The sequence below is a fragment of the Vanellus vanellus genome (assembly GCF_965231255.1).
Source record: "Vanellus vanellus genome assembly, chromosome: 16".
Lineage (NCBI taxonomy): Eukaryota > Metazoa > Chordata > Aves > Charadriiformes > Charadriidae > Vanellus > Vanellus vanellus.
The window spans coordinates 5,580,199-5,606,777 of record NC_138921.1 but is presented as its reverse complement, the minus strand read 5'-3'; the positions used below and the strand labels follow the sequence as shown (position 1 = coordinate 5,606,777).

The 26,579-nt window shown below is 36.3% G+C and overlaps 2 protein-coding genes across 2 annotated transcripts in view; one reads left to right on the top strand and one right to left on the bottom strand.

Moving 5' to 3' along the window:
- RSPH14 (radial spoke head 14 homolog) overlaps positions 1 to 26,579 on the top strand; it is a gene marked incomplete at both ends in the record, with an annotated part of 105,009 nt that overhangs the window by 3,976 nt on the left and 74,454 nt on the right. The gene's annotated exons all lie outside the window — the stretch shown is intronic.
- GNAZ (G protein subunit alpha z) overlaps positions 7,750 to 26,579 on the bottom strand; it is a gene marked incomplete at both ends in the record, with an annotated part of 48,937 nt that continues 30,107 nt past the window's right edge. Inside the window, one exon of the mRNA XM_082491822.1 lies at positions 7,750 to 8,094. Within this exon, the coding sequence (XP_082347948.1) occupies positions 7,750 to 8,094 (345 nt within the window). The remainder of the gene's footprint in view (positions 8,095 to 26,579) is intronic.

Sequence of the window (26,579 nt, the reverse complement as noted above, 5' to 3'; positions counted from 1 at the left end):
AATAAGCCTTGCTGTTCAGTCCCTGCTGTACTGAGCTTTATTATTAACTCTAACCTTCAGATGTGGCAGATCCCTAGTAGGCTAATGCAGGAGCTTACCACTTGTCTCCTTTTGCTGATGCAGTTTGCAGATGTGTGTGTGATGCGTAACTTGAGTTAAGGAAACTGAATCAGGGTTTAGTGGATGCTGTATGTACCATTTTAGATATGGATTTGAGACTTACAGATGTAAAGTACAACTAATGTTACATGTTACCACCTGCCTGCTTTTAAGTTCTATCTTACAACTCAGAGCATTTACTAAGTAGGTTGGAAGTTTAGCTACATAAACAGGAAACTTTCACTGGAGGGTGAATAAAAGTTCGGGGGGGGGGGAAAGCAATTAAAAAAAAAAAAAACAAACCTGACATGAAGTGAGGGTTTGGGTTGTTTTTTTTTTTCCTCAGTGTTTGCAGTTAGATACTGTCTAAAAAGCAGGGGCTGAAACCAAGGGTTATATAGAAAGCATTTTATTAGAACCATCATTTCTACTTAGAAACTTAGTGTAGCAGAAAGCAATGTTAGCTCTTAGTGGTGCTAAAACATAAAGTGTTGCTTATTAAGAATTCCACATAAATCAAGATACATTGCCCAAACAAGAGGATATGTAATTATTAATATAATTAATAATAATATGTAACATACTGCCACTCAGGTCAACTACCATTGTTCCATCTTTGTCCCTGCAGGCATCTGAATATATCATCTTAGGTCAGGAGCCACTGGGGAACTGTCACAACTGTGAAAACAGTTTGGTGATAAGCAGGAAATGCGAGATTATACTATACAAGGAGAAATCAAGTTGCCTGCTGGAGTGGAAGGATTATCCAACCCCTCCTGAGCTGAGAGCTCAGCAAAAGCTGAGAACCAGCTGCAGCAGTGTCTCTCCTCAAAGCCTTGCCTCTGATTGAAGGCAAAGGATTCACAGCAGCTCTGAAGTGAGCAGGAGCTTCTGCCAGACAAAGACCAAATTCTGAATCATGTTACAGTCCCAACTTAGTGAAAGTTGCCTATATTTACAAGAAAGACTACAATCCTCTGAGTGGTAGCTGCTTTTCAGTGAGGCTTCTCTTGAGCTAAGACTGATACACATTTCTTCACTTTACCTCTCCCACTTCAGGTACTGGTTGCAGATAAGAATCAGGTTTTCCAAATCAAATTAACATTGAGACTTGTGGGGAATGGTTCTGGAATTTCGTCTCCAAAGAGCAGAAAAGGGCAATTGGTAGTATGAATATTTAAATAATTGTAAAACTAGTTATTTGGCAAATTCTGTGCATCAGTGCCTTCATTGGAATTTCCTTTTAAATATAAGTAAGGAGAGTTACTTTATTAGAAATCTGATATTATGTCTCTCCTGAATAAATTGTTTTCCATTCATTAATTCTCAGCATTTAGTGTAATCCTAATATATTTGCACTGATCATGCTCTGTATACATGTAGGCCAACTTTTTTCCTATTTTACCCCCGTCTTCTATTTATAATAAATTAAAAATTAATGTAGAGGAACTGTTTACATCTGTGAAGCAAGCAGAATTTAATCTTTATCTTCTGATCCTATATTCACATATCTCAGATAACACGATATGTCTAGCAGCCTCTTTATAGCTTGCTTGAGTCATACCTTTCTAGGCGAAATTCTCTTCCAAAGCTTAATTTCTTCAGCTATGAAATTATGCCAGATTTTGACCATTTCCTCTGTCAATGTTTGTGCTATTAAAAGCCTGCAAGACTCATTCAGGATAGAAGACCTTGACTAGATTAAGTTAGTCTTACATAACTTTCTACAAGACCAGATTTTCATACAGTGTCCTTTGACAGTTTGGGAGTGAGGGGGGGAATATGTAAAACCTGTGATCCTCAACCTGTCAGGTACATATAGTATATAAGATCAGTAGTGTAGAAGCTGAGCTAGCATTTTTTTTGTGAAATTATCTCTGAGTAATTATTCTTGGAAAAAGTTTTTTTCTGAGTCATGTATTCTTTTTATTTAGACAAAAATATAACATATATATAAAAATATACATGCCTGTATATATATATAGGATTTGAAGATAACTCCTTGAGCAGAATTGTGTTACTGTAGAATGGACTCACATACAGATGGCTACTTACAAGAAAAACAGAAAGGTGCTAAATCCGTTTTCTTTGCTATGAGACAATTTGGGGAATTATCAGGAAGAGCAGCAAATATTTTCCAATAGGTAGTAAGAGTCACAAGGCTCAATGTAATTCACTTGACATATTACAGATATAGAAATAGTCTCTGCTGGTAATTCAGCCTTCTTCAGCTAGCCAAGAAACTGTCTGTCTTTCTCGTTGTATTTACTTCTACACCTCATATCCAGATAATGAGATAGGATGTACCTTGTATCAGCTGGAGGAAGTCAGCAACTAATATACCATTCCACAGCTAGATTTCTGATGTTTTCTAGAGCTGAGGTAATTTACAGGACCAATAAAGCAATACCTTCCACACTAGACAAAAGAAACATAAACCGTACAACATGCATTTGGCATGAAGTGTCGTTGCTATTGTTCACTGGGACTGTGACTCCAGTTAGCTCTATGCCAGGCCACCTGGTCTTTCTCCGAACAGGAGTGATTTAGGAAAATGTGGTTATTTTAAGCAAATCCACTTGCAGACTATTTTTGATTCTTAAATTTAAGGATGTATATCAGTATCGTCCAGGAACAGTGGGATCATTAAAATCCAAAAGGTGGGAAAATACAGAGAGATTGGGAGAGCACTGAGGGGTAACGTTTCCAGAAGAAACAAAAACTTAGTGGCAATAATTAATGGGCAGAAGGAGGACCAAAACATGATAGATATATATATTCAATAGACGATAGAGAGAGAAGAACCAGCAGCAGGAGAAAATTAAGAGCATTGGAAAAATTAATAGCAAAGCTTTCACTCTTTGTGAAAACACTTCGTTGACACACAATACTTAACAATGTTAGTGAAAGGGTGTTATGCCGTGATAAATGACCTGGGCAATAACAACTGCAAAAATAGTTCTAGGTTATGGTTAATACTAGAAAAACATAATAATTCTTACCTGTTATCTGTCCTATCTTTTATGGGTACTTAATCCTTTTAGGCAAAGACTGAGGTGGATTGAATGGGGCAATGGATTTTTAAGCTTGCCAGAACCTCTATTTGGGAAGAGTCCAAGAGATAATATTTCTCCTACTTTACTGACCCACAGTGTCTCCACTATTCCACCCTTGAAAAATCATAACCAATCAGATCTGTGGATAAGGACCATTTAAGGATACCTCTTTCCCTTTGAAATTAGTTTGGCTGTCTGGAGTGCAAATGATAAAAGGACAGATGGCATTCTTATTGCAACAGATGGAATATCTCTTCTGTGAATGTCATTGTTGCCCAGGTGAAGTGAAATCCCAGCTGTATTAATGCAGTTCTTTCAGGTGGCAGTGCACTGTATCACTGATAAACCTGAGAACTGAAAAAAATAGATGCAAATTTAGTTGCATTATTTATCCAGGTGGATGACTAACAGTCAAGGGATTTCACTTCAGCACTTGTCTTTGGCCCAAACTTTTTAGTTTTATCTTCCCTGTGCCTCAGTTTTCTTAAACAATCAGAAAATAGAATTACTTCTGTGTAAAACAATTTATTTTAATATCTTGAATTCTTCAGGTAGAAAACAGAGTAACCATGAGTTACTCAGAATACTAAGATAAAAAACATCATATGAATTAAATAATTAGAGAGTTAATAGCAAGGAATTGCTATTCAGAGAACCTGATTATGTGAATTGATTATTTAAACTTAATTATTTACTGCTTTATTCACCCCTATACTTTTCTTCACCTAAGTAGGAACACACAGCAGTGCTACGTGGTTTTTTTTCTCTTTCCCAAGATAGCCTTCATTCAAAGAGAAATTTAACTGACTCATTTTCTTTAGAAACACCCCTAGGCCTTTATTAAAATATCCTAGGTTCTCCACTTCTATTGTAGGTTGCCCGTAATACTCGTATTGGAAGGACCTTCTTAGTTGAATAAAGATTTGATTTTTAATATAAAATGTCTCTTGCCCTCCTCATAACTGACTACACTTTTGGTTTTGGTTTTCCTAGCCAGCTTTCCTACCTAGAAGCTATACTCTAATGAATGCCAGTGCTTTCTTGTCACATCTTTCACTAGTCTGAAATGGCCATAGTACCGTGAAAGCTAGAGCTGAAGGAGGCATAACATCTAATAGTCCACTCATTGGAAAAAGAAGCCATAGCTCATTTTATACCTTGTTCAAAATTCAACTAGCTAATAATCAGGTATTAGAGTATAGAAGCAATTTAGACTCGAAATACTGTGCAGTTTCTCAAGTAAATGATAGCACTTTAACGGTAAACAAAGTTAGAGGATCCTATACTATCTCTGTAGACTGTACTAGCAATTACCATATAGAGCTTTGAGTAAACTCACCAAGTCAAGCAGCTTGAATGCAAATATCACAAGCAGGCAATAGCATCTTCTCATTACAAGTAAGACCTAAATACTCCCTGTGTGGTATGACAAACCTTTTATACCTTCATGGTGCAGCGTCATTGGCTCTTTTGACTCTGTTCTTCAGGTGTAACCATTGACAGGGAATGCTTAAAGGGGCCCTGTGTCTTCAGCACCGTACATAAAATACCTCATTCAAAATTACGTTGATTTTTCCCCATTATTGATTTTTATCTGCTCTGAAGAGTTTTGAAAGTCTTAACCCATGACTTCAGCCTCAGAGAATATATTTGGTTATGGTTGCATTGTCTAGCAAGGTTGAAAATCATTATTGCTTGAACCACTACCTTCAAGAGTATTGTAGTTCTCTTGACAGTCCCAGCTCATTATTAGCTTAAGTCTCCAGGTCACTTAGAAAAATCCTAGCTTGAATTTAGATATCCTCAAAGAGGTCAAAAGAAGGATTCTTAAACATAAGGTAAGAAAGATTAGGACTTCTTGATGCATTTTGTAGAAATGCCAAGAAGCAAACAAAGGAATGAAACTATCCAAGCACTATCAAATATTTTCAGCTGATCTCAGAAACGATTAATGGGCTGAAGGATTCTAAGTCAAATTCTGTTTAAACTCCAGGGATATTATTTATCTAGCATCCTCTAGCAAGTTACATTTATGAGTTTATGCTGTTTGTACAAGAGTTGCACCTTTTCTTAATGTACATCCAGACTTTTAAAGAATTCAGTTAGAGGATGTTCTAGAACCACCTTGTTATAATACAAATGGATGGAATTTTCAGGAAAACTTCAATGAGAAACCATCAAGAAGACTTATGCTTATAGATCATCTTATATGGTCACTTCTAAAAAATACTTAGATTTTTCTTAAAGCTTAATTTTTCACAAACATGAGCCAGACAGAATTTTGTATTGATTTTGGAGGCTTGCTGAGAGCTCAGTAGTACAAAAATGTGAACATATTTTCCAAGTTTTTTTTTCAATCTTTAAATACAGGTTTAGGAGACTAACTTCAGGTACTATTCAAAAATATATATACGTGCTTGTACCTAGGCATGTATTTCTAAGCATAGACATCTGTGCAAAGTACCTGATTGTGTAAGACAATATGCAAGTAGGCTTCTTATGTATCTTGCAGATAACATGGAAGTTTCTTTCCTGGTATTTCCTATAGATCTTGATCTATAACTTCTTTCCTAAAATTGCTATTAACCATGTCCCCCAAAAATATAACAATAACATGCATTCAGAATTTGTAAAGATATTAAATGGGAACACATTCCTTAAATCTGAGTTGCTAAAATGTAATTGCTTAAGACTGAAATTGCTGAATGTTGGTGAATAAACTGATGAAAAAAATCTTGAGCAAGTAAACAAAAGTCAGCAGTCTGTCATAAAGGAAAGAAAACTTCACAAACATTATCCAATTAAGTAACTGTCGTAACGCTAATTAATGAACACTCTATAGACACATTTAGTATCATTTGAATTATTTATTTTTTTTAAGTGGACAATTTAAATGTTGATGTTATTAACCATTTTCTTTTAAATTTCTTAGAGCCCTTGGCTGAAATTTCTTGCACTAATCATAGTACATAGGGGGAACAAAAGTAGAAGGTTATTTTCCAGTGTGCATGTGTGTCTGTGTCTCTGTGTACGTATGTGCTTTACAGTTATCAAACATATATTTACACACCAACTTTACACTGAAGTCTTTAAGAAGTCTTTTCTATGGCAGGGGAAAGAATCAACTGACCAAAGATTTAGGTCTATATGATCCATTTGAGATTTTCCAGTATAGTCCCACAGAGCTTCTTATGCATTCAAACTTTTGCCGGAATGTTACTTCATCCAGTAGTGTTTCTTTATGAGATGAAACCTGGAGCTGAGGAATGCATCTCTTCAGTTTCCTTAACTTCACTAAACTGTAAATAATTTTAATTATTAAATTGAAATATCAAGACATTTAGTTATTGTTCATATCGCTCATCTTTAACCTTCCAATAATACATCACATTTTTAAAATAATTAGAAAAACAACAAAAAAAGACTTTGGAGGCTATATACTACACAATCTCCATGGCTCCTGCTTCTTGGGAAATCTGTTACAATATTACAATTCCCAGAATGTATTTGGAGCGGTGGAACAGAATTGTCCGTTGGCAACTTTCACATTCAGCAATCCAGACACTACAACAGTAATTTAAAAAATTGCCTTGTGATTTATTTTTTATCTGTATTAAAAAAGGAACACTAACCTACTTCTTAAATGTAGTTTGGTTTTTGTGAAACACCACAAGATTTGGCAAAAAAAGATGTAAAAGAAGACTGTTTTGATGTATAAAACTCCTTATCAGTAGAAGAAACACTGACCTTAATTTGGCCTATTCATAGATTCATTTCATGTAGTTTTGCTGCATATTTGAAGCCTTAAAGACCAGAAAGAGCTGCTAGTCAGTTTGGAAATCACACAACAGTTGCGCACCAACAATTCCTTTAACAGGCAAGGTGTCCATGATAAACAGTAAAGTAAAGCAGAAGTGTGTACATATTATATGCTGTGAGTCATGTGCATGTGCATACATGATGTATGTGTATATGCTGTTTGGCTGTGTGTACCAATATTGTGGGTGCATGCCCATTCTCTACAAATTTAAGTAGTATTTTGCTTAAACTCTCCTGTTCTGTAGCTTCTGGTTTGAACTCGCTTTTCTCTCCAACACAACCATTCTGCTCCACACCCTGCAAACAAGTTCATCTGTCACTCACCAGCTTTATATCTTCATGTCAGTAAAATTTTAGGAAAACTGGATGAAGAATTATTTCTTACATAGAACATTGGTAACACACTCATACTGTAGGAAATGGAATGAAACAAATGGAATAAAAGTGCAGTGACTGTGGTGAAAACATCTCCACAGAGTTATGCCTCAATCTCTTTTTTTGTTTTGTCTGGGTTTTTTGAGTTGGTTTTTTTTTTTTTTTCACTGGGGTGTGTGTGTGTTTTTTTTTGGAGAGGAGGCTTTCACTCTCCAGAACATGTATTTGTGGAAAATTATATAGCAGGTTAAGGGGGCATAAGAGGAACTGTGTACATACATCAGATTTCCCCTTTTCTCTCCTTGGGCTACTAAGCATTGCCCCATTTTCTTCCACTAGCAGTGGAAGTGGTTAGCCCCTTCTTTATCACTTCAGGAAAACAGATTAAGCCCAAGGATTCTTAGCAGAGGCCAATATATTTGAGATTGTTCTGAATGATGACATCTGTCACTGCATCAAAGACAAATTGTATGTTACTGGTATCAGTGGCGCAGGTGAAGTGTGAGTAGATCTCCTTGGTCTCCTTGTTGCGATTCAAGTCCTCAAACTGGCGTTGGATGTAGACTGCTGCCTCCTCATAAGTGTTTTGGCCTTTGTATTCAGGAAAGCAGACTGTTAAGGGAATGCGTCGGATTTTTTCTGCCAGCAGATCTTTCTTATTCAAAAAAAGGATGAGGGAAGTGTTGATAAACCAGTTGTTGTTGCAGATGGAATCAAAAAGACGCAAACTTTCTGCCATTCGACTCTGTAGGGGAGGAAACAACAGTGTCAATAATAGCGTTTCAGCATAACTGTGCAAAGCACACAAAATACATTATTATGTCTATCACTGAGCAAAATGTGCTTTTAGAAATAACTTTTTTTTTTATTTAGTGACTGTCCTTTTTACCTGACCATGAAATTTCAGAGATCTTAATTTACTTATTTTGATACATTTCACCACAGACTCTCTTCTTTTATTTTTTAAAATGCTTTGCAATGATGGAGGAAAGTCTAAAACTGAAAATTTAGAAACAATAGGTGTAACTTGGGAAAACATTGTTCTGTTCAAACTTAGGTTAACACTATAAACAAATTTTTTAAATAAAAGGTATGACTAATTTATAAGGATTTCACACTACAGAAACATTCTGCTGTTAACTTTTTTTTTTAAAGACAAAACTACTACAGTACAATTGTAACACTGCATCATTAGATGTGTAGTTTAGCACACCATACATACTCAGAATTTTTTCCTTGCCTTAATTCTCCCCATTGTATAATGGTAAGCTTGGAAGAATACACAAGAACCACATTCTACCATGGTGGGACAACTTGTATATTTATAGGTGAAAGCTGAGTTTAGCCAGACATGTTTTAACATTGTTCTGTTGCTACCCTGAGTAGGCAAGCTCCATTTATGAAAAATTTAGGGTGACCACAACAATTACATATTTGGAAATAACAATCCAATGCTGCTATGAACTGAAAGGAGAAGGATCCGTTAGAAGAAATTAACGAGCATCTTGAATTCTCACGTGTTGCGGCTGCCACACACTCAAGCTGCAGTTGGAGCTGTCCATAGTACCGACTGCTCCCGGAAGGCTGAGTTCATTGCTCAGTTACAAATGTAATCTTTTGCATAGAAAATATTCTAGAAGACTAAAATAAATATCACTCAAGTATTGTCAAAAAGAGATACTGAAAATATCTTAATCAGGCATTTTTGCTAAGGTCAATGTTTTCCAGCATGTTGCAACTTAGGTCTTTATTTCTGTTAGGTTTCATTGGCACATCAGCATTATCATTATCTGAATAACTTTAGTCACATATTTGTCTAACATGAAAATTTTTTGAGGTACACACTCTTATTTTCTACTTAAAGGAAAACATCTATTTTAACCAAGTCATCCTATTCGTATTTGGAGAATGTTGATAAGCACAGCATTTTACAATTAAGAAACAAGTTTTCATTCCAATCTTTTTCAATACCCAGCAATAATTTTTATTAATAAAGCTATAATTATTGAATAAGCAGACCTTTTTTCTGTCCCAGTTCAGATGTGTTCATGTACTGCTGAAAGTAGGAAAAGGATATATGACTGAAAATTTGGAATCAGTTTTTTCTGTACAGCAAATGTATTTAGGAAAAAAGTGCAGAAACAAATATTCATAAAACAAGGTACATTTAAAAAAAATTGAAATTATATAGATTCTGAAGATTTTGTAGGCTTTGAGACAGCAGTAACATAGGCTGAAAATTGGAATTCTTGCAGTGATGTCTATTTAATTTCTTTAATTTTTTTTTATTTTAACTAGAAGAGAATTTTAGCTGTGTGCTGGATATTCTCTTCTTGAAAATAAACATCAACTAATTTTTCAGCTTGGTGATAGTGCTATTTTGACCTCTGTGGACCACTTTGATATCACATTCCAAAGCCTGAGTTACACTTTTTCATCATTGCCATCTAATTCTCTTCAGATATGCTCAAAAAATTTTTGCAATTTTTGAGCATCTTTAAAATCTCAGAACACTGTAAGGCGTATCTCTTTCTTGTAGGCCTGATCCAATACATAGCTCTCAAAATCATTTCAAGTAGGTAAACCGATGTGATGTGAATCACAGCATGAAATTCAGTATTCTTACTCACGTGCCCAGATAAATTGATTTTGTATGGGAAGCATTTCCGTAAAGCTTTCAGTTCTCAGCCAAATGACAGGGCTACAGTTAGTATTTAACCTACAGCTAAAATATTAGCTATTGTTCCTTCTCACTTTTTTGTTTTGTTTTGTTTAGGCTTTATACTGCTGAAAACATTGTTGTGAGGAGTCATGGTTTATTCCTGTTTTATCTTCAACAGTCCTTCCCACTGTTTTGAGATAACACCAAGATTTATTCCAACCTGGTCACAAAGTGCAAAGAATCCTTGCACAGTCAGCTATATAAAGTCTGCTTGCTGATAAACCATGGACAAAATATGAAGAAAGCTTTCATGTACAACAGTATAGAGGATAATCTTAACTTCCTTAAAAACAATAACCAAGCTAAATATCTATGTAAATTTGTTCCTTGTTAAGTTTCATAAAGAAATGCATATATTCAGATGAGTATTCTTTAAACTGATCTCTACAAAAGCTGTACAAAAACTGTTCAGATCACTGTTTCACGTATTTGTGGAGTCTGGTATTTTTAACTCCATGTATCTTTCATCATTTTTTTCCCTTCAGACAAAGTCAATTTGCAATACTGTCCTGCTAAATTAAGAAAATAAACCCTGTTCTTGTTTAGAGTATCTCTTACTTTCAGTATTCTCAGATCATGAGATTACATAAGGTTAAATATGATTTCTTCAGCTTAGTCCATATAGCAAATTTAATTAAGATTAAGCATGATTGATCAGCATAGGGCACGATGGAAAGGAGGGGTATTGTGAATGATGGTCATCGTTAATGATATATCAGGATACAGTTCCAGTTCCTCTCAATCTCTTGTCTTTAGTCCCACTTTGTATCACAGTGACATAGTGGATGGTTTCATAATACGTACAGATCATTAATTTAGTGACTTCAGAGGAGACATTGAAGGAAGAGCAACTTTGTGTTTGTTGACTTTTTATACAGTGGCATGCCTTGCCATCTGAAAGAAGAGCTGCCAATTTGATATTTTTTATTTAAATAAGAGAAAAATAATACTGAAAAATGTCCGTTAAAACTCTTGGAGATTACTTTTACCTTTTCACAGAACCTCTCCGTTCCCACCTGTTGACTGATCTTTCAACAAATAAAAACACATTAATCAAAAGCTTCTAATTACTAGGCACTGATCAAGATTATTTTCTTCAAGAATATGTTTTGTCTGATTCCTTGGAGCACAGAAGCAGTCTTAAGTTTTTTTCACATAAGACCATTCAATTGATGACTGACAGACACATTTCAACCCATAGGATGTTTTGGGGTGGCCAGTTTTAAAACCTTTATTGTGCATTTTCCTATGTCCTGTTATATGTGCCCAGATCCTGGCATTAGTTCTGGACGCTGCTGTTAGACCTGTCCAATTCCACAGTGATGCAATTTGTTTTCAGAAATACCTCTTGTAACAAAAAAACAAAAGGAAAGTTCGTTTGACTTCTTGCATTTATACCTGATATAAAATACTAGCATTCTTCCCAAGTGAAAAAAAAAAATTTGCTTTTTCATGGACTTGGTATTCTTTTGTCATATGTATACAAGGAACATAAATTTTGCAAAAGTTCACAATAGCTATATATTTTATCATTCTGTATAAACATATTACGTCAGATATATTGGTCAAACACATTTAGAGAATCCACATTTTCTTTTTTATAATTTAATAACAGAAGACAGTGAAATTAAGGCATTGGAGATGATACACAGAATTCTTTGTGGAATTACAATGTGTATCAAGTAATATATTCCTTCTACTAAACACATGTGCCATAGCACACAGTGGCAGTGTTCTCACAGTACCAACAGGTACAGTACTTTGGACAGTGATTCGATAACCACTATGACACTTCACAAATTTCTAACATTCCCACCTATTCTTCTGCATAATTGACTCCTTTGATTTCTTCTAATGTTAACCTGTAATGAATTTACTGTTTTGAACAGCATTTCCCATATAGATTTTTCTGCAAGTATTGCACTCCTTTGTATATGCAGTATCTTAGGTTTCTAAAAACCTTACGCGTACATCATCAGTCACCTCAGTGGTCCAGAGTAAGTGAACAGAAGGGATTTGTGATATGAAAGAAGAGTTCATTTTGTTTACAAGATTATTTGCAAATATGTATGTGTTCCATTTGTCTGACTTGTGTTCAGATGGGATGAAAATAATCTAGAGACTGTGAAGTACTCTAGCCAGTTTTCCTGTTTGGAAAGTGGAGGTGAGAGGATGATTTTGGCTTTTAATAGAAGTAGCAGTATTTTGGGCCTAATTATCCTGAAATTTGTATCAGTTGTGTCTAGTGCATCTCCCTTGACTTCACTAGAGTCACTTCACATTCCGACTAGTGAGATGAAGAGAGAAGAATAATTTACTGTTTATTACCTGAAAAGTAATATGAAAATATAATTCATTTAAAATTTATTTTTATTTGGTTTTATTAGAGAATTAAAATAGATTTTATTGTTATTACTTCAAAGGAAATCTGCAACAGTATTGATCATTATTGTTACACTAAAACAGTATCCTGAAAAAAATTACCTCTTAAAAATGCATGGTTGCTGAACTAAGAGACGTCTGTTGTACCTAAGCTTTTCAAATTACCTCTTTTACTTTCCTTATTTTATTTGTGTTACTATTCTTTTTCATTTGCTATGGATTGACTTGGTCAGAATTGCATCCTCTGTTCTTGGAGTTCCATGAAGGCATTGATTTATTTATTTTAGTGATTAATTCTATGTTTACAGATTAAAACCATAGACCTTTGGCAGTTTCTGGTCATTTCAAAAGTCCCAGGAGCACCGGGGTGCACCATGATGGCTGGCACTGCCACAGCAGTAGTATGTAGCCATGTTGAAAACCAACTCACAAGCCTCTTAAGGCATACTGAAATATAAGCAAAATTATATAGTCCCTATATTTGGGGGTTTTTGTTTACTTCTTCCTTTGTAAAGGTGGGGTCATCTGACTTTTGAGCCTACTTTATATACAGACGGATTTATTGGTGTAAAAATGTGGCTTTAAAAATCTGTTTGAGGGTTTATTTTTTATTTTCACAATGCAAATCCTGACACAACAGATAATCTCCTAAGAACATCATAGGTCTATTTCCAAATAATCACTCTCTTCTTTCTTTCCTTGAATTTGTAGCTGATAATAAAACCATGCAAGAAATTTTTAGCTCAGTTGAAATGCTTTTGCTAACTGTCTGGAAAAAAAGTGTTTTAGAATTAATATAGATTTTTGGCCAGCTCTCAGAACATTCACGCCAACAGGATATTGCATTTTAAGAGGTTTGTGTTTATTACTGTATTTTGTAGTGAATCATAATACTGTCCCTCTACTACCAAATCTTCAGTTGTATTCTATAGTTTAAAGACAAAATCAGAGAGTTAAAACCATTCCATAAATTGTGAAATGTAACGAACACGTACAAGAGGACTGGCAGTTTTAAATGAATGTAAACTTGGTGATCTCTTCCATGATGTAAAGAAAGAATTAGTAAACTGTTGTAGCAGACACCAAAGAAATTTCTTCTTCAATGTAACATCATTATTATAATACTGGTGGGTATTTGAAAGTCATAAAAACCTTAACTAAACTAAATGGAATTACTTTTAGTTAAAATGCAAAGCTAATCAGGAATCATTTCCAACAAAGATGCATGCTATATTACACCATTGTGAGACTATGGTTGCATGGCATAAATGATGATATACCTTGGGAATTGAACCCCAAAATTCATTTCATAATTTAACTATCATAATAAAAGTAGGAAAATGTATCACTTGACAATGAGGAAATTTATCAGAAAGGAAAAACCAAGTCTTCAAATAACAGTAAGATGTCATCCATGTAATTGTGAAAACTTAAGGGAAAGAGAAACAGGCAGCACCTACTTCCATATGAAGAACAGAAAACTAATTGAAGTTATTCTGAAATTTTTTTTTACCTGTTAACGTGGAGACATGAAACACATAGTGTTCAATCTCACTTTCTGAATTCATTTAAATGACAAACAAGTAAATCCAAACCTAAGAGAAAACCATATGCATAGCAAGACAAGACCTTTATAGGTGGCTTATGATTTGTGCAGTGTGTCAGTCACATTTGAAACAGCAATGCATTACATGGCTTTCATTTTTTTATAGCCAGATGACATCTTGATATATCTGAAAATCTTAAATAAGAAGTGGTATGTCCACAGTTCTAAGATGAAAGCTGATGCTGAAACTGAGCCTAGAGATACATGATGTATCCACTCATATACTCCTATCTTAACACAAAAGGCTCATTTCTGGTTTCGTCAATATTGTAAAACTACTGTACTTCTATATAATAGGAGTGAACTTAAGAGGGTAATGGCTTATTATAATAAAAAAATAGAATAAATTATTGTACAACTGCCAAAGGAGTTATAAAAATTTTCTGTTAACATGGAGGGAAAATACAGGTAGGAAAAGGCATTCTTCTTCTCTGCAGTGTCTTTTCCAGTTCATGAATCCTGAGTGGGGTAGCTAGCCAGGTGGTTAGAAAAAAAATGTGCTTCTGTAATTTCATAATTATACACAAGCTGGGGTATAAGCAAGATAATGCCAGTGCCTTATCCAGATGGCCCTGTTGGGGGCTAATTGCAAATTCTTCTCTAAGCATGAGAACAAGGAATTAGTTGCTTAAGGGAAAGAACATGCTAAGGAACAGATGGCTGCTTCTGTTCTTCCAATAACTTGCAAACATACAAACATCCCTGGTCATCCTCTGGAACAGTAGAGGTGTGCTTAGCAGCATAGAGTTCCAGAACAACTAAGACTTTTCAAAAGGGAAGACCCTGTTATCAAGATTGCAAGTAATTTGAAAAATCACTCGGGAAATGGAGCCGAATTGGAATGTAGTACCTCCTCACACCTTTCACATTAAAGCTTTCTGGTCGCAGTTGGGAGAGCTTTGAACTTAAAAATGAAAAATTATAAAGAGAGAAACTATCACAAATAAGGAAATTAATGGCCATTTGTACTAAATACATTAGAACTTTATCTTTCAATCTTTATTTCTCTTCCATCATTATTTTAAAACTGGTAGGCATTTAGGAATTGTGAAAACCTCAGCTAAACTAAATAAAATTTATCTTGTGTAAACCATAAACGATGATTAAAATTGGAGCAGGAATCGTAATGTTTTCTTTCCAGAAAAGCTGGAAAATCTTTAAATGTCAGTAAATCTTGGAAGAACCAGTGGAAGCTGTTGCTATTTTCCTGTTGAGGCTTTTCCTTGCGATAATGGCTGGCATTTAGCATATGCTGGTAGCTATGAGCTATTTCACAAAATGGCACAAATCTTTTCTTTCTTTTTCAAATGTGTTGTTTAGAGATCCACAACTTAAGACCTTCTAAAGAAAGCAGGTGAAGCTAAAGTATTTGAAGAAGGGGTGGTGCGGTGAAAACGGGATTGAATCTGTTGGATGTAAACATTGTTTTTTCCTTAAGATTACTATACAAAAGAAATTGAATCTGTTCTGAAATAATGACAGTCTACAAAATAAATTGAAGGAAATACCATTGCCCAAGACAGTCGTAGTCAAAGCAATTCAGGAATTCAAACTATGTTTGAGAAAGTGTATAATGAAAGGCAGGGGGAAGCAGAATAATTTTGCAGAAAAAATACAGATGATGCAGAAAGCAAGAGATTGCCTGGATAAATATAAAGAGATACTTTTTTCTTGTAAAAAAATCCTGAGTGCTAGTTGAGTGCTAGTTGAAAGGTCCTTCCTGTCTAGGAGTTAGTCCTTTCTGTTTGAATGCTGGACGAGAGAGACTGGATTTAAAAAGAAAAAGACTATTGTATGATTCATCTTTTATTCAAAGAAAGAAGACTCCTACAAGAATGCATAGGATCAGGTGCCTGGGGGTCTAGACAGGGAAAGATGATGTTAATTTCATGAGTTACAAAACATAATTGCTTTCATCTAAAAATCAAAAAGAAGAAACTATCTGTTGGAGAGAAGTAAACAGACTTAATCCAGTTCACTTGATATCTCTCTCAAATAAAGAAATTAAGAACCCCACTGAGGCAGGATTAAACTGGGATAAAACACTTTACCTGTGTTGTCCTGTATATACCTGTTTTGAGCCTTGGCATCTCCCTGAAGGGACAAGGTAACCAACAGGGGTTTGATTAGACAGAATTGTTTTGCCTTTCCAAACCCTTTCTTTCCAATCCTAGGATCCCAAAGCTTTCCTATAAAATGTTGGGAATTCTAAAATGTCAAAATTAGAAAAGGTGACACAGAAGGGTAAGTCCCATTCTGAATTCATTAAGAAGTATTCTTAAGTCACTTAGCAGCTTAACTTATTTTACAAGCAAACTCATTATCCCATCACCAAAGTAATGTTACATTAGTCTAAAATCACTGCAGGAATTCCTGACCAATTATGTGGTAAACAAAACAGGAAGGAGGTCAGGATAACTAGAAGCAGCTATGTCAATATAGAACCTATCCTCTTGATATATACATGCACATGCCATCTATTTCTGTCCTTCCTACCAAAATTCCTTTCAGTGTCCTGCATATTTAAGAGGAATGTGAAGGGCAGAAAGGTGGAAAACTAACATAGCATGTTATGTATATACTTTATGCCACACCAATAAAGGGAAATTGAAAGGGATGATAAAAGAAGGCTATATATTAGAGGAACCTTAAGTCTTTACTATGAAATGAGCATACAGAAGGCTGAGAAACATGGATGTTATGAAGTGGAGCCCTGAAGAAATCTTGTGTAATTTTGGATAGGGAGATACATATTTATAGTGGGGGGAGGGGGAATGTATTAAGCGTGAAATAAGCTTACTTCCAGTTTTTTAAACAGATTCATCCTCAAATCAGGAGAAAAAATTACACTAGCAAACAAAATTTGTAAACTAGCAAATCAATTCCTCACTATTTTAAAGATAATTTCATGTAATTGTTTATGCTTACAGTTTGTATGCGACAACATAGAACAGGTAGAGGAGGCAGCAGTCAATATTTGATACCTCTTTTTCAGAGAAGAATGGGAAAATGAACCTGACAAAGTATATTGTCTTCCTTGATTATTTCCTATGGAGTATTACTACTGTCTTTACAGAAAATTCTGCAGATGATAACTGAATTTGGCAATATGAATGAGAATTACATGGGGACCTTTAGTCTTGGCTATTGTATAGGATGACAATGAAAACATTAATATTTTATCATATACATCCCTGTGACTGGAAAAGAATTGTGGTGTTACTAAGGCTTACTGTGGACTAGACTAGACAAAGCAGATTTAACTGGGGTATTACTTTAACAGAGTCCTGAACGTTTGTCTTTGAAAATTGATCCCTGCAACCTTTCAGGTGTGCATGGAAACAGAAAGTCATGTCTGTAGGAGTACATGACAAGTTAAGCATTGTTGTGTAGAGCATTGTTGTGTAGTAGTTACACATGGGTGCCAATGACAGACTGGGGTAAAACAAACTTTAATACTATATATCAAAACTGGTTTATATTCCTAGATCAGGAACAATACAGATTTTTGTAATCCTAATAAGTACAGTCTGATACCAAGCTATAATTATACTAAGGAGAATGCCTGAGCTGAGAAAGAAGTTTGATTAAATTTCCTGACAGGAGGGTTAGATCTTGGGCCAGGGGATTTCCAAGCAAAGGAATAGGACAACAGGTGCTTCTGCTAAGACTTATAAACTAAAGGAACCTAAAAAAAGGATACATAGAAAACTCTTGGAAGAGCAGGGGAAAAAGTCACTGAGTTCATGGGTCAGAAAGAGTGGAGCACTTCATGATTTAACAGAAATGCTAGAAGATGCAGATAAAGGCTACTCCAGTATGTCTGGCCAAGGTATTAAAGGCCAGACATGGACATGGAAGTGGGCAGAATAAAAGTGGAGAAATACATGTAGATTGAGTTATTGCTTGTGACTAACTATACATATCTTCTAAGCAAGCTGAAGTACAGGAAAATTATATTTAGAAGTCATAAAATGTGCATGTGATAGGTGCTATATTTATTACTTCTCATAAGAGAATTACAAGTCCAGAGGAAAGCTCTAGAAAAAGGTACGTTCAGGAGAATAGAAATATGGGGCAGTCAATATTGGTCCTATGCCTGATAGAACAGCAACAAAAGTCAGTATTTTTAGGAATGAGCAAAATAAATGCTACTGCAGCTGACGCAGGCCAAAAGAAACTTAAAGTCACAATGGGCCAACATATTAAAACCTACACATTAGATAGTTTCCAGCCAGGGCAGTGCTGCCAGGGCTGTAGTAAAAGTACACAAGATAAATAGTATCATAGAATATACCTCTTTTCACAGGCCTCCATTTAATCATTAAAGTGTGTGGGTAACTTGTTTTTTCTCCTTAAAGGAAAGCTTGCTATGTTTCACTTGCTCAGCGAACAACTGTTAATGCTCTCCTTTTACCACCTCAAAGGTCAACAGAGCTTTATGCTATATAAGCCTCTTGATATAAGAGTTACAAGAGCTTGCACTGTGCTTCTCTGTGTATTATTTTGGGGGACAAGCAGTTTTAAGAGGGCAAATGTGCCATAAAAGGAATACAAGAATAAATCTTCAGTGTCTTTGACAGTGCCAGAAAAATAGGATTTCATGAGTACAAATTAAGATAGTTCTTAACTTAGTTCTAAGAAGCAAATAGCAGCATATAATATCTATGCTTGCTTTGGGGGGAGTGTTGTTTTTTTTTAAGCATTATACAGTATTCCAAGCAAACTGCATATTTCTGGAGTTTAGGAAAAAAAAAAAAATCTAGTTTAAAACCATTCATTTGTTAAAATCATATTGATTCAAAATCTCATAGTTCTTTAAAATATATCCAAGGTAGCATGAACACCCATACTTTAATTGTAAAGATCTGGATGTTTTATCCTTAGATTGAGTTATATATATGGTAATAGAGGCCAGCTTTTTCATTCCTGGTAAGATATTTTAATTTATTTCAATGCTTACTCATTGTTTCCAAGTGGGGTGCGGTTTTTGTTTTATTTTTCTTTCAGGCCTTTAGAATAGTTGCTTAGCTCAAGGGCACAAGGAGCATTTCAAGTACACATTCAACAAAGCTGGAATGTTGCATAGTTTTACACATAAAGTGGTCCAGGACTTTAACTGTCCTTAATTGAGACCTTTAAGCTTAATGTCAGCCTTCTGTGTCTAGGCAATAAGTAACTTAACACTGCATCGACCTACAAGGAGAGGCTGAGGGAACTGGGCATGTTTGGGCTGGCAAAGCAGAGGCTAAAGCATCACCTAATAACAGCCTACGATTACTTGAAGCATAGTCACAAAGATGATGACACTAAACTCTTCCCAGCAGTATCAGATGAAAGACTAAGTGGCAATGAACACTAATTGCAGCTTGGGAGGTTCAGATTAATGTCAGGAAAAAAAATTCACTAGCACAGCACTGGAACAATTTGTCTAGAAATTTTGTGAAATCTCCATCCATAGAGGTTTTCCTCACTCAACTAGATAAAGCCATAGCTGGCCTGAATTACTGTTGGCAATAGTCCAGCTTCAGCTGGGAAGATAGGATAAGTGACCTTCAGAGATCACATCCAGCCTTTGTTTCTATAATTCCATGAATTGTAAAAACATATTTATAGTTGAATCCATAAAGGAGAATTCAATTTTATGCATGCAGTTCTGAGCAGATATCAAACTCCCCATCCCGATGAGGTGAATTCAAGCGTAAGGGCTATCCCTTTTGATGGAAAGAGTTATACTGCACTGTCACTATCCTGTTGGTAAGGCAGGATGAAATGGAAATGGTCAAAGAATGGAGTTGTGGCCTTTGTGGATTACCCATTTTTTATTGATTTCTGTTCTTTCAAGCTCTCTGGACCTTAGGGTATCCCCTAAGCTATTAAAATACTGCAGAAATCTGCATGAGAACTACATGAGAATATGCAAGTGAAAAGAAAAGTGTTTATCCACTGTTGCAAACTGTTTACTAACCTACCTTTTGAACAGTTTACACATAACCCAAGCTCTAGCTGATAGGTTATGTGTAAAGAAACAATGCTTTTCATTGCACCTTCTTTGAAGTGTGCATTTTTCTAATACATGAAAGGTGTGGGGAAGGGTGTCAACACGGTGAATATTTGTTTCTGTCACACAGACAATTGTTTGCCTTAATTGAAGTGAAACAATATATTGCAAACATAAGAGAAAATTATTTTTTTAAATGAAAGAACTCCATTACTTTTTGGCAGTAGTATGTCACTAGAACGCACTAGCAAGCTTAATAATTTTGTGTAACAGTATAATGGCAGGGGGACAGATCGCAAAATCCAGTGCCTGTGAATGCCCTTTCTCTGGATAAAAAAAAACATTTGAAATCCAAAACATCAGTGACAAGAATCCAACCTGATAAACTATGATATAAAGAAAAGAGGACTTCTCAAGTAAGGAGGTTTTTATTTCAACACAATCAAGTCCAGCTTTAAAAACAGGACTTTCTGGATATTTATGAAAGCCAATAGATATAAGTAAGATGAAGGATCATTTGCAACAGTTAGGTGGATTAGAAAACACAGAGAAACCCAGCAAGAATTATCACAAGTATGGAATGACTGTCATATGAAAAAAATTAAATAAACTAGTTCTCTTCAGCCTGGAAAAAAAATAGCTGAGGGAGAACACAGCAGAGCTTATAAAATCATGAATGGTATGGAAATGGTGAATAGGGAATCGTTTTTGCACCATTTCTTACAATGCAAGAAGTAAGAAACATCAAATTCAGTTATCTGACAGCAGACAAGTATTCTTTCTGTGTAATGCATAATTAAATGTAAAACTCTGTCATGAGGTGTTAGAGAATAATAATAGTAAGAGTCATAAAGGTGTAACTGAGTTCAAAAAGCAGTTAAAGTAAAAGGGCACTTAGGCAGAAAGATGTTGATGCAATCCTTGGTTCAGTTATCTGGTAGGGTATATTGCAGGAAATATCAGCGTATGCTTGGCGAAAAATTCTCCTTTACATAACCCATGTAAAATTGCCACAGTTCACAGATAATTTTCCCCTTCCCATTAGTCTTGTCCAGTTTAAAAAAAAAAAAGTTTGTTTTACAAACTTCACCATCATTTGAAGCAGTGACTGTTTCTCAGAAGAAAAAGCAGGCAAAGGTCTTGGAACTAGAAATATTGACCTCTAGTAATTTGCATTGTCCAAAAAAAAAAAAAAAAAGGAACGAAAACTGGCCCACATTGGTGCTAAACCAGTTTTAACCAGAAAGTTGGCCAGTAGTTTCATTCTTCAGTAGTATCTGAACAATAAAAACAACCTATTATATAATAAATGGTAAAAACACTATACTCTGAAATTAACTACAGGGGAGAACAAATGAATACCCACAAAAACTGAGACTATTTCTGAGACTGTATGACATGTGGAGGAGGCATTTTGCCCTCACAGCTGTTTAAGCTTAAATTCTTGCATGAGCTCCAGCTTTTCTTTTTATTGCATTTTTGATGATATTTTAGGTAGGATGCTTACAGAGTTCAGCACAGCTAGGGCTCTAGTGGGAACAATGGCTATCTTCCCTTTTTATCCCATCTATGTTGCAAGACTAACATAGCGTACTTCAAGAGCAAGTGGTTATTTCAGATCTTTGAGCAGCCTTGCCTATAATTCTAACATAGTTCTTGCCATCATGCTGGTCTTGAGGTTGCCTCCTACTAACCTAGAAGAAACATGAAGGCTGTAGGGCACACAGGTCAGTGTTCAGAGAAAGAATCATAAAGGAACAGAGAAAGAAAGCTAAATGAAAAACAGCAAAGCAGCATCAAATAGAGGGTCTAAATCTGGGTCTGATCTTGGCCTTTTTTGCATAAGCCAAGAGGTGTACTGAGGAGTACAAAAGCAGCTGTTTAGCGGCATGGAGAAAGAAAGAATCTTGTTTTCCCTTTCAATAAATTATTCTGGTTTTAAGCGGCATTACTGGAATTTAGATCAAATCAGTTTCAAGAGATAATTTCCATAAAGTTATTTAGAATAATGGGAGAAGAATGAAAGGAAAGAAATAGTGACATATTCTGAAAAAATGCTTCTCCCATATTTGTCATGAAAGTTCTAGTCTGTTGGACTGCAGACAAAGAAATAAAAATAATTTTGGTTGATCAATTTTAAAAAAATTTTTTAAAAATTAAATTTTAAAAAACAACAACAACAAAACATAATGTGGTCACATGATGTAAACTGCCTTCTTGGTATAAATCCCTATTGCTAAAGTTGTTCAGGAAAAAAAAAAAGATCCACTTTGATGTGGAATTTGTTCAGACTTTTGGTGGATCATTGCTTCCACTTTGAGTAGACATTGAGAATGATCCACACACTTTTTCATCAGACCCAGTGCTCCAGTACTAAGCTCTCCCAGTGTCTCAGCCCTTACTTTAAGCGATTTCCGTATATGGGTGGGTGCTCCCTCAGCAGAGGGTTAGCTACACCACTATCTGGGTTATCAGGCCATCTCCCCTTTTTTTAAACTATTTCATTATATACTTTACCAAATTCAACTGAAATGAGCAACTAAGTAATCATATCTATACATCTTCAATTTTTTTCACCTGGCAAAAGGCAGATATTCACTATTGCCATCTGTCCAAACAGATTTTGAGTCTGTAAAATAGGTGGAAGGAATCCATCAATTAAAGGAAAAGGTAGAATAAGCCCATTTTGGTTTACAATTACACTGCTGTAAATTTGGAATATTTCTAGTGATGTTAATCATAGAATCATAGAATCATAGAATCAGTGAGGTTGGAAGGGACCTTTAAGATCATCAAGTCCAACCATTAACCTACCCTGATAAAAACACCACCACTCCTAAACCATGTCCCTAAGCACCTCATCTACCCTTTTCTTAAACACCTCCAGGGATGGTGAATCCACCACCTCTCTGGGCAGCTTATTCCAATGTTTAATAACCCTTTCAGTGAAAAAATGCTTCCTAACATCTAATCTAAACCTGCCCTGACATAACTTGAACCCATTTCCTCTTGTCCTATCACTTGTCGCCAGGGAGAAGAGGTCAGCTCCCATCTCTCTAAAACCTCCTTTCAGGTAGTTGTAGAGGGTGATAAGGTCTCCCCTCAGCCTCCTCTTCTCCAGGCTAAACAACCCCAGATCCCTCAGTCGTTCCTCATAAGGTTTGTCCTCCAGACCCTTCACCAGCTTTGTAGCCCTTCTCTGGACACGCTCCAACACCTCAATGTCCTTCTTGTAGTGAGGGGCCCAAAACTGAACACAGTACTCGAGGTGAGGCCTCACCAGTGCCGAGTACAGGGGGATGATTACTTCCCTCGTCCGGCTCACCACACTATTCCTGATGCAGGCCAGGATGGTGTTGGCCTTCTTGGCTGCCTGGGCACACTGCTGGCTCATGCTCAGCCGGTTGTCCACCAACACCCCCAGGTCCTTTTCTGCCAGGCAGCTTTCGAGCCACTCCGCCCCCAGTCTGTAGCGCTGCATGGGGTTGTTGTGACCCAAGTGCAGGACCCGACACTTGGCCTTGTTGAACCTCATACCATTGGCCTCAGCCCATCTGTCCAGCCTGTCCAGATCCCTCTGCAGAGCCAATCTACCCTCAAGCAGATCAACACGCCCCCCCAGTTTAGTGTCGTCTGCGAACTTACTGAGGGAGCACTCGATCCCCTCATCCAGATCGTTGATAAAGATATTAAAGAGAACGGGCCCCAGCACCGATCCCTGGGGGACACCACTCGTCACTGGACACCAACTGGATTTAACTCCATTTACCACCACTCTCTGGACACGGCCATCCAGCCAGTTTTTTACCCAACGAAGAGTATACCTGTCCAGGCCATGAGCAGCCAGTTTCTCCAGGAGAATGCTATGGGAAACGGTGTCAAAAGCCTTGCAAAAATCCAGGTAGACAACATCCACAGCTTTTCCCTTGTCCAGCAAGTGGGTCACCTTGTCATAGAAGGAGATCAGGTTTGACAGGCACGACCTGCCTTTCACAAAGCCATGCTGACTGGGCCTGATCACCCTGTTCTCTTGCATGTGCCGTGTGATGGCACTGAGGATGATCTGCTCCATGACCTTCCCAGGCACCGATGTCAGACTGACTGGCCTGTAGTTCCCTGGATCCTCCTTCCGGCCCTTCTTATGGATGGGCGTCACATTTGCCAACCTCCAGTCAGCTGGGACCTCCCCAGTTATCCAGGACTGTTCATAAATGATGCACAGTGGGCCGGTGAGCACTTCCGCCAGCTCTCTCAGCACCCTTGGATGGATCCCATCCGGCCCCATAGATTTGTGCACCTCCAGGTGCTGAAGCAGGTCCCTCACCATTTCCCTTTGGACTACAGGGGCTTCACTCTGCTCCCCATCCCTGTATTCTAGCTCAGGGGTCGGAGAATTCAAGGAACAACTGGTCCTACTGCTGAAGACTGAGGCAAAGACGGCATTAAGTACCTCAGCCTTTTCCTCATCCTTGGTTACTATGTTACCAGCCCCATCTACTAGAGGACAGATATTATCCTTGGTCCTCTTTTTATCGCTAATATATTTATAGAAACTTTTTTTGTTGTCCTTGACAACAGAAGCTAGGTTTAGCTCTAGCTGAGCTTTGGCCCTTCTGATTTTTTCCCTACATCGCTTTACTACCTCTTTGTAATCCTCCTGGGTGGCCTGCCCTTCCTTCCAAAGGCCGTATATCCTTTTTTTTTCACAGCAGCACCACAAAATGAAAACCATCAGAGCATGGCTCTGTATAGTACAAGCAAACTGCATTATGAGTCTTAAGAATCACAGTTTTATCTGTGAGAGAAAAGTACATTTTTTCATTTACAGTCACCATAATGTATGCTATAAGCATATTGGAAAGAAAAATTAAATTTTGAAGAATATTAATAGTAAAGAATTATATAATAATAACAGCTTCTGCAAGAAATGCATATATCTTTTAAAATTAACTTTTTCTAGACTTTTAAAACATTACACACGCACCATTTTGACTAGAAAATTTCTTGTAACGAGTCCTCATATCAAAAATGTAAGTTCACAGTCATGTTAGAAGTCCACTATCTAGTAGCTGTTCAACAGCTTTCATCTTTCAATCCTAGTCAGCACAAAAATCTGCAGTAGATTTCTGCTTTTAACACTGACAATATTAAATACTCAATTAAGGTGAAGATTCATCTTCAGTGTTGTCAGATTTTTCATCACAGAGTGTGAAATGAACGTCCCAGGAACTAGTGACCACCACAGGATATAAACATACAGAAATACATAATATGCCATGAAGAGACAATGAAACAAAATTAATTACATGTGGCATGTATCACTGATACTCTAAAAAGAATTACAATTTCAGTAAGAGCCTATTTACAGGAACTTACTCGAGATTGTACAAAACACAATGTAAATCTCATGTTACATGAACACAGTTTTTTCTTCATGGAACCCTGTCTCATTCATCTTGCAAGATGGACAATGTCACGTGCTAGTCAATATTTTTCTTTATTGTCACAACTCAATTTTTAGACTCATGCTTTCCTATAAACTTACTATTTATGAGCTGCTCAAAAGACAGAATTACTAGTTTCTTCTTAAGCTTGTAATTATTGTATCTGAACATTTCATTGGCTACATTTGTTTTCACAGCATGTTGCCAGATCAAGAGGTACTGTTAAAAGCAACTTTATTAAATAGAGAATGAAAATCTATACAATGAGAAAATATAGTTAGAAGGAACCCAGTAATTCTAGACACCCAACCTAATTTTCTAGAACCTAACTTTTCAGCGCACGTATTTATTTCTTTGACAAAGTTTAATAGGTTTTTCAAGCTATCGTTGATATCTGGTCTAGCTCTGAGTAATCAGACCTGCTGCAAATCAAATCACAGGATCTCAAATTAGGTCTCTCTGAGAAGAGTAAGGAAGAATGTGGGATTACCCACAAAAATTTTCATTTAAGAAACTAATTTGGAACCAAAAAGGAACATGGACCTATGCCAGGATCTAGTACAGATTTTCAGAGTACCATTCAGCTGCTTTAGCCATATGAACTTTCTCTTTTTTTCCTATAATCCTATGTTCCATTCATTTCACATTTTCCTCCCTCTGCAACAGATGATGGCAGTATTCATACAGTTGACAGTCTTATTTATCACATAAGCCCTCATTAATCATAGAAAAACCATTATATTCATTGAATGAAGCAGAAAAACCATAGAAAAAAACATCATTACTGTAAAGCCTGAATCAAAATATACAGAAACGAGACGTTCAAAATAAGGTTACACCAACAATCTTCTCCATTTACTAACTCTTGGTTATTTGATTTCACCAGATCACTTAAACCCCACTCTACCTCACATTCCACCTACACTGCTTCACAATCTAAACTTACTGCCAACTTTCTCACTCTTCCAGTTCTGTTTTCCTCCTCAAACTTGTACATTCCAGATGTGAAACAGTGCTTATATAATTTTGTACCATTAGAGCCTGGTCAGATCTCCCTAATGATGGTCTATACAGT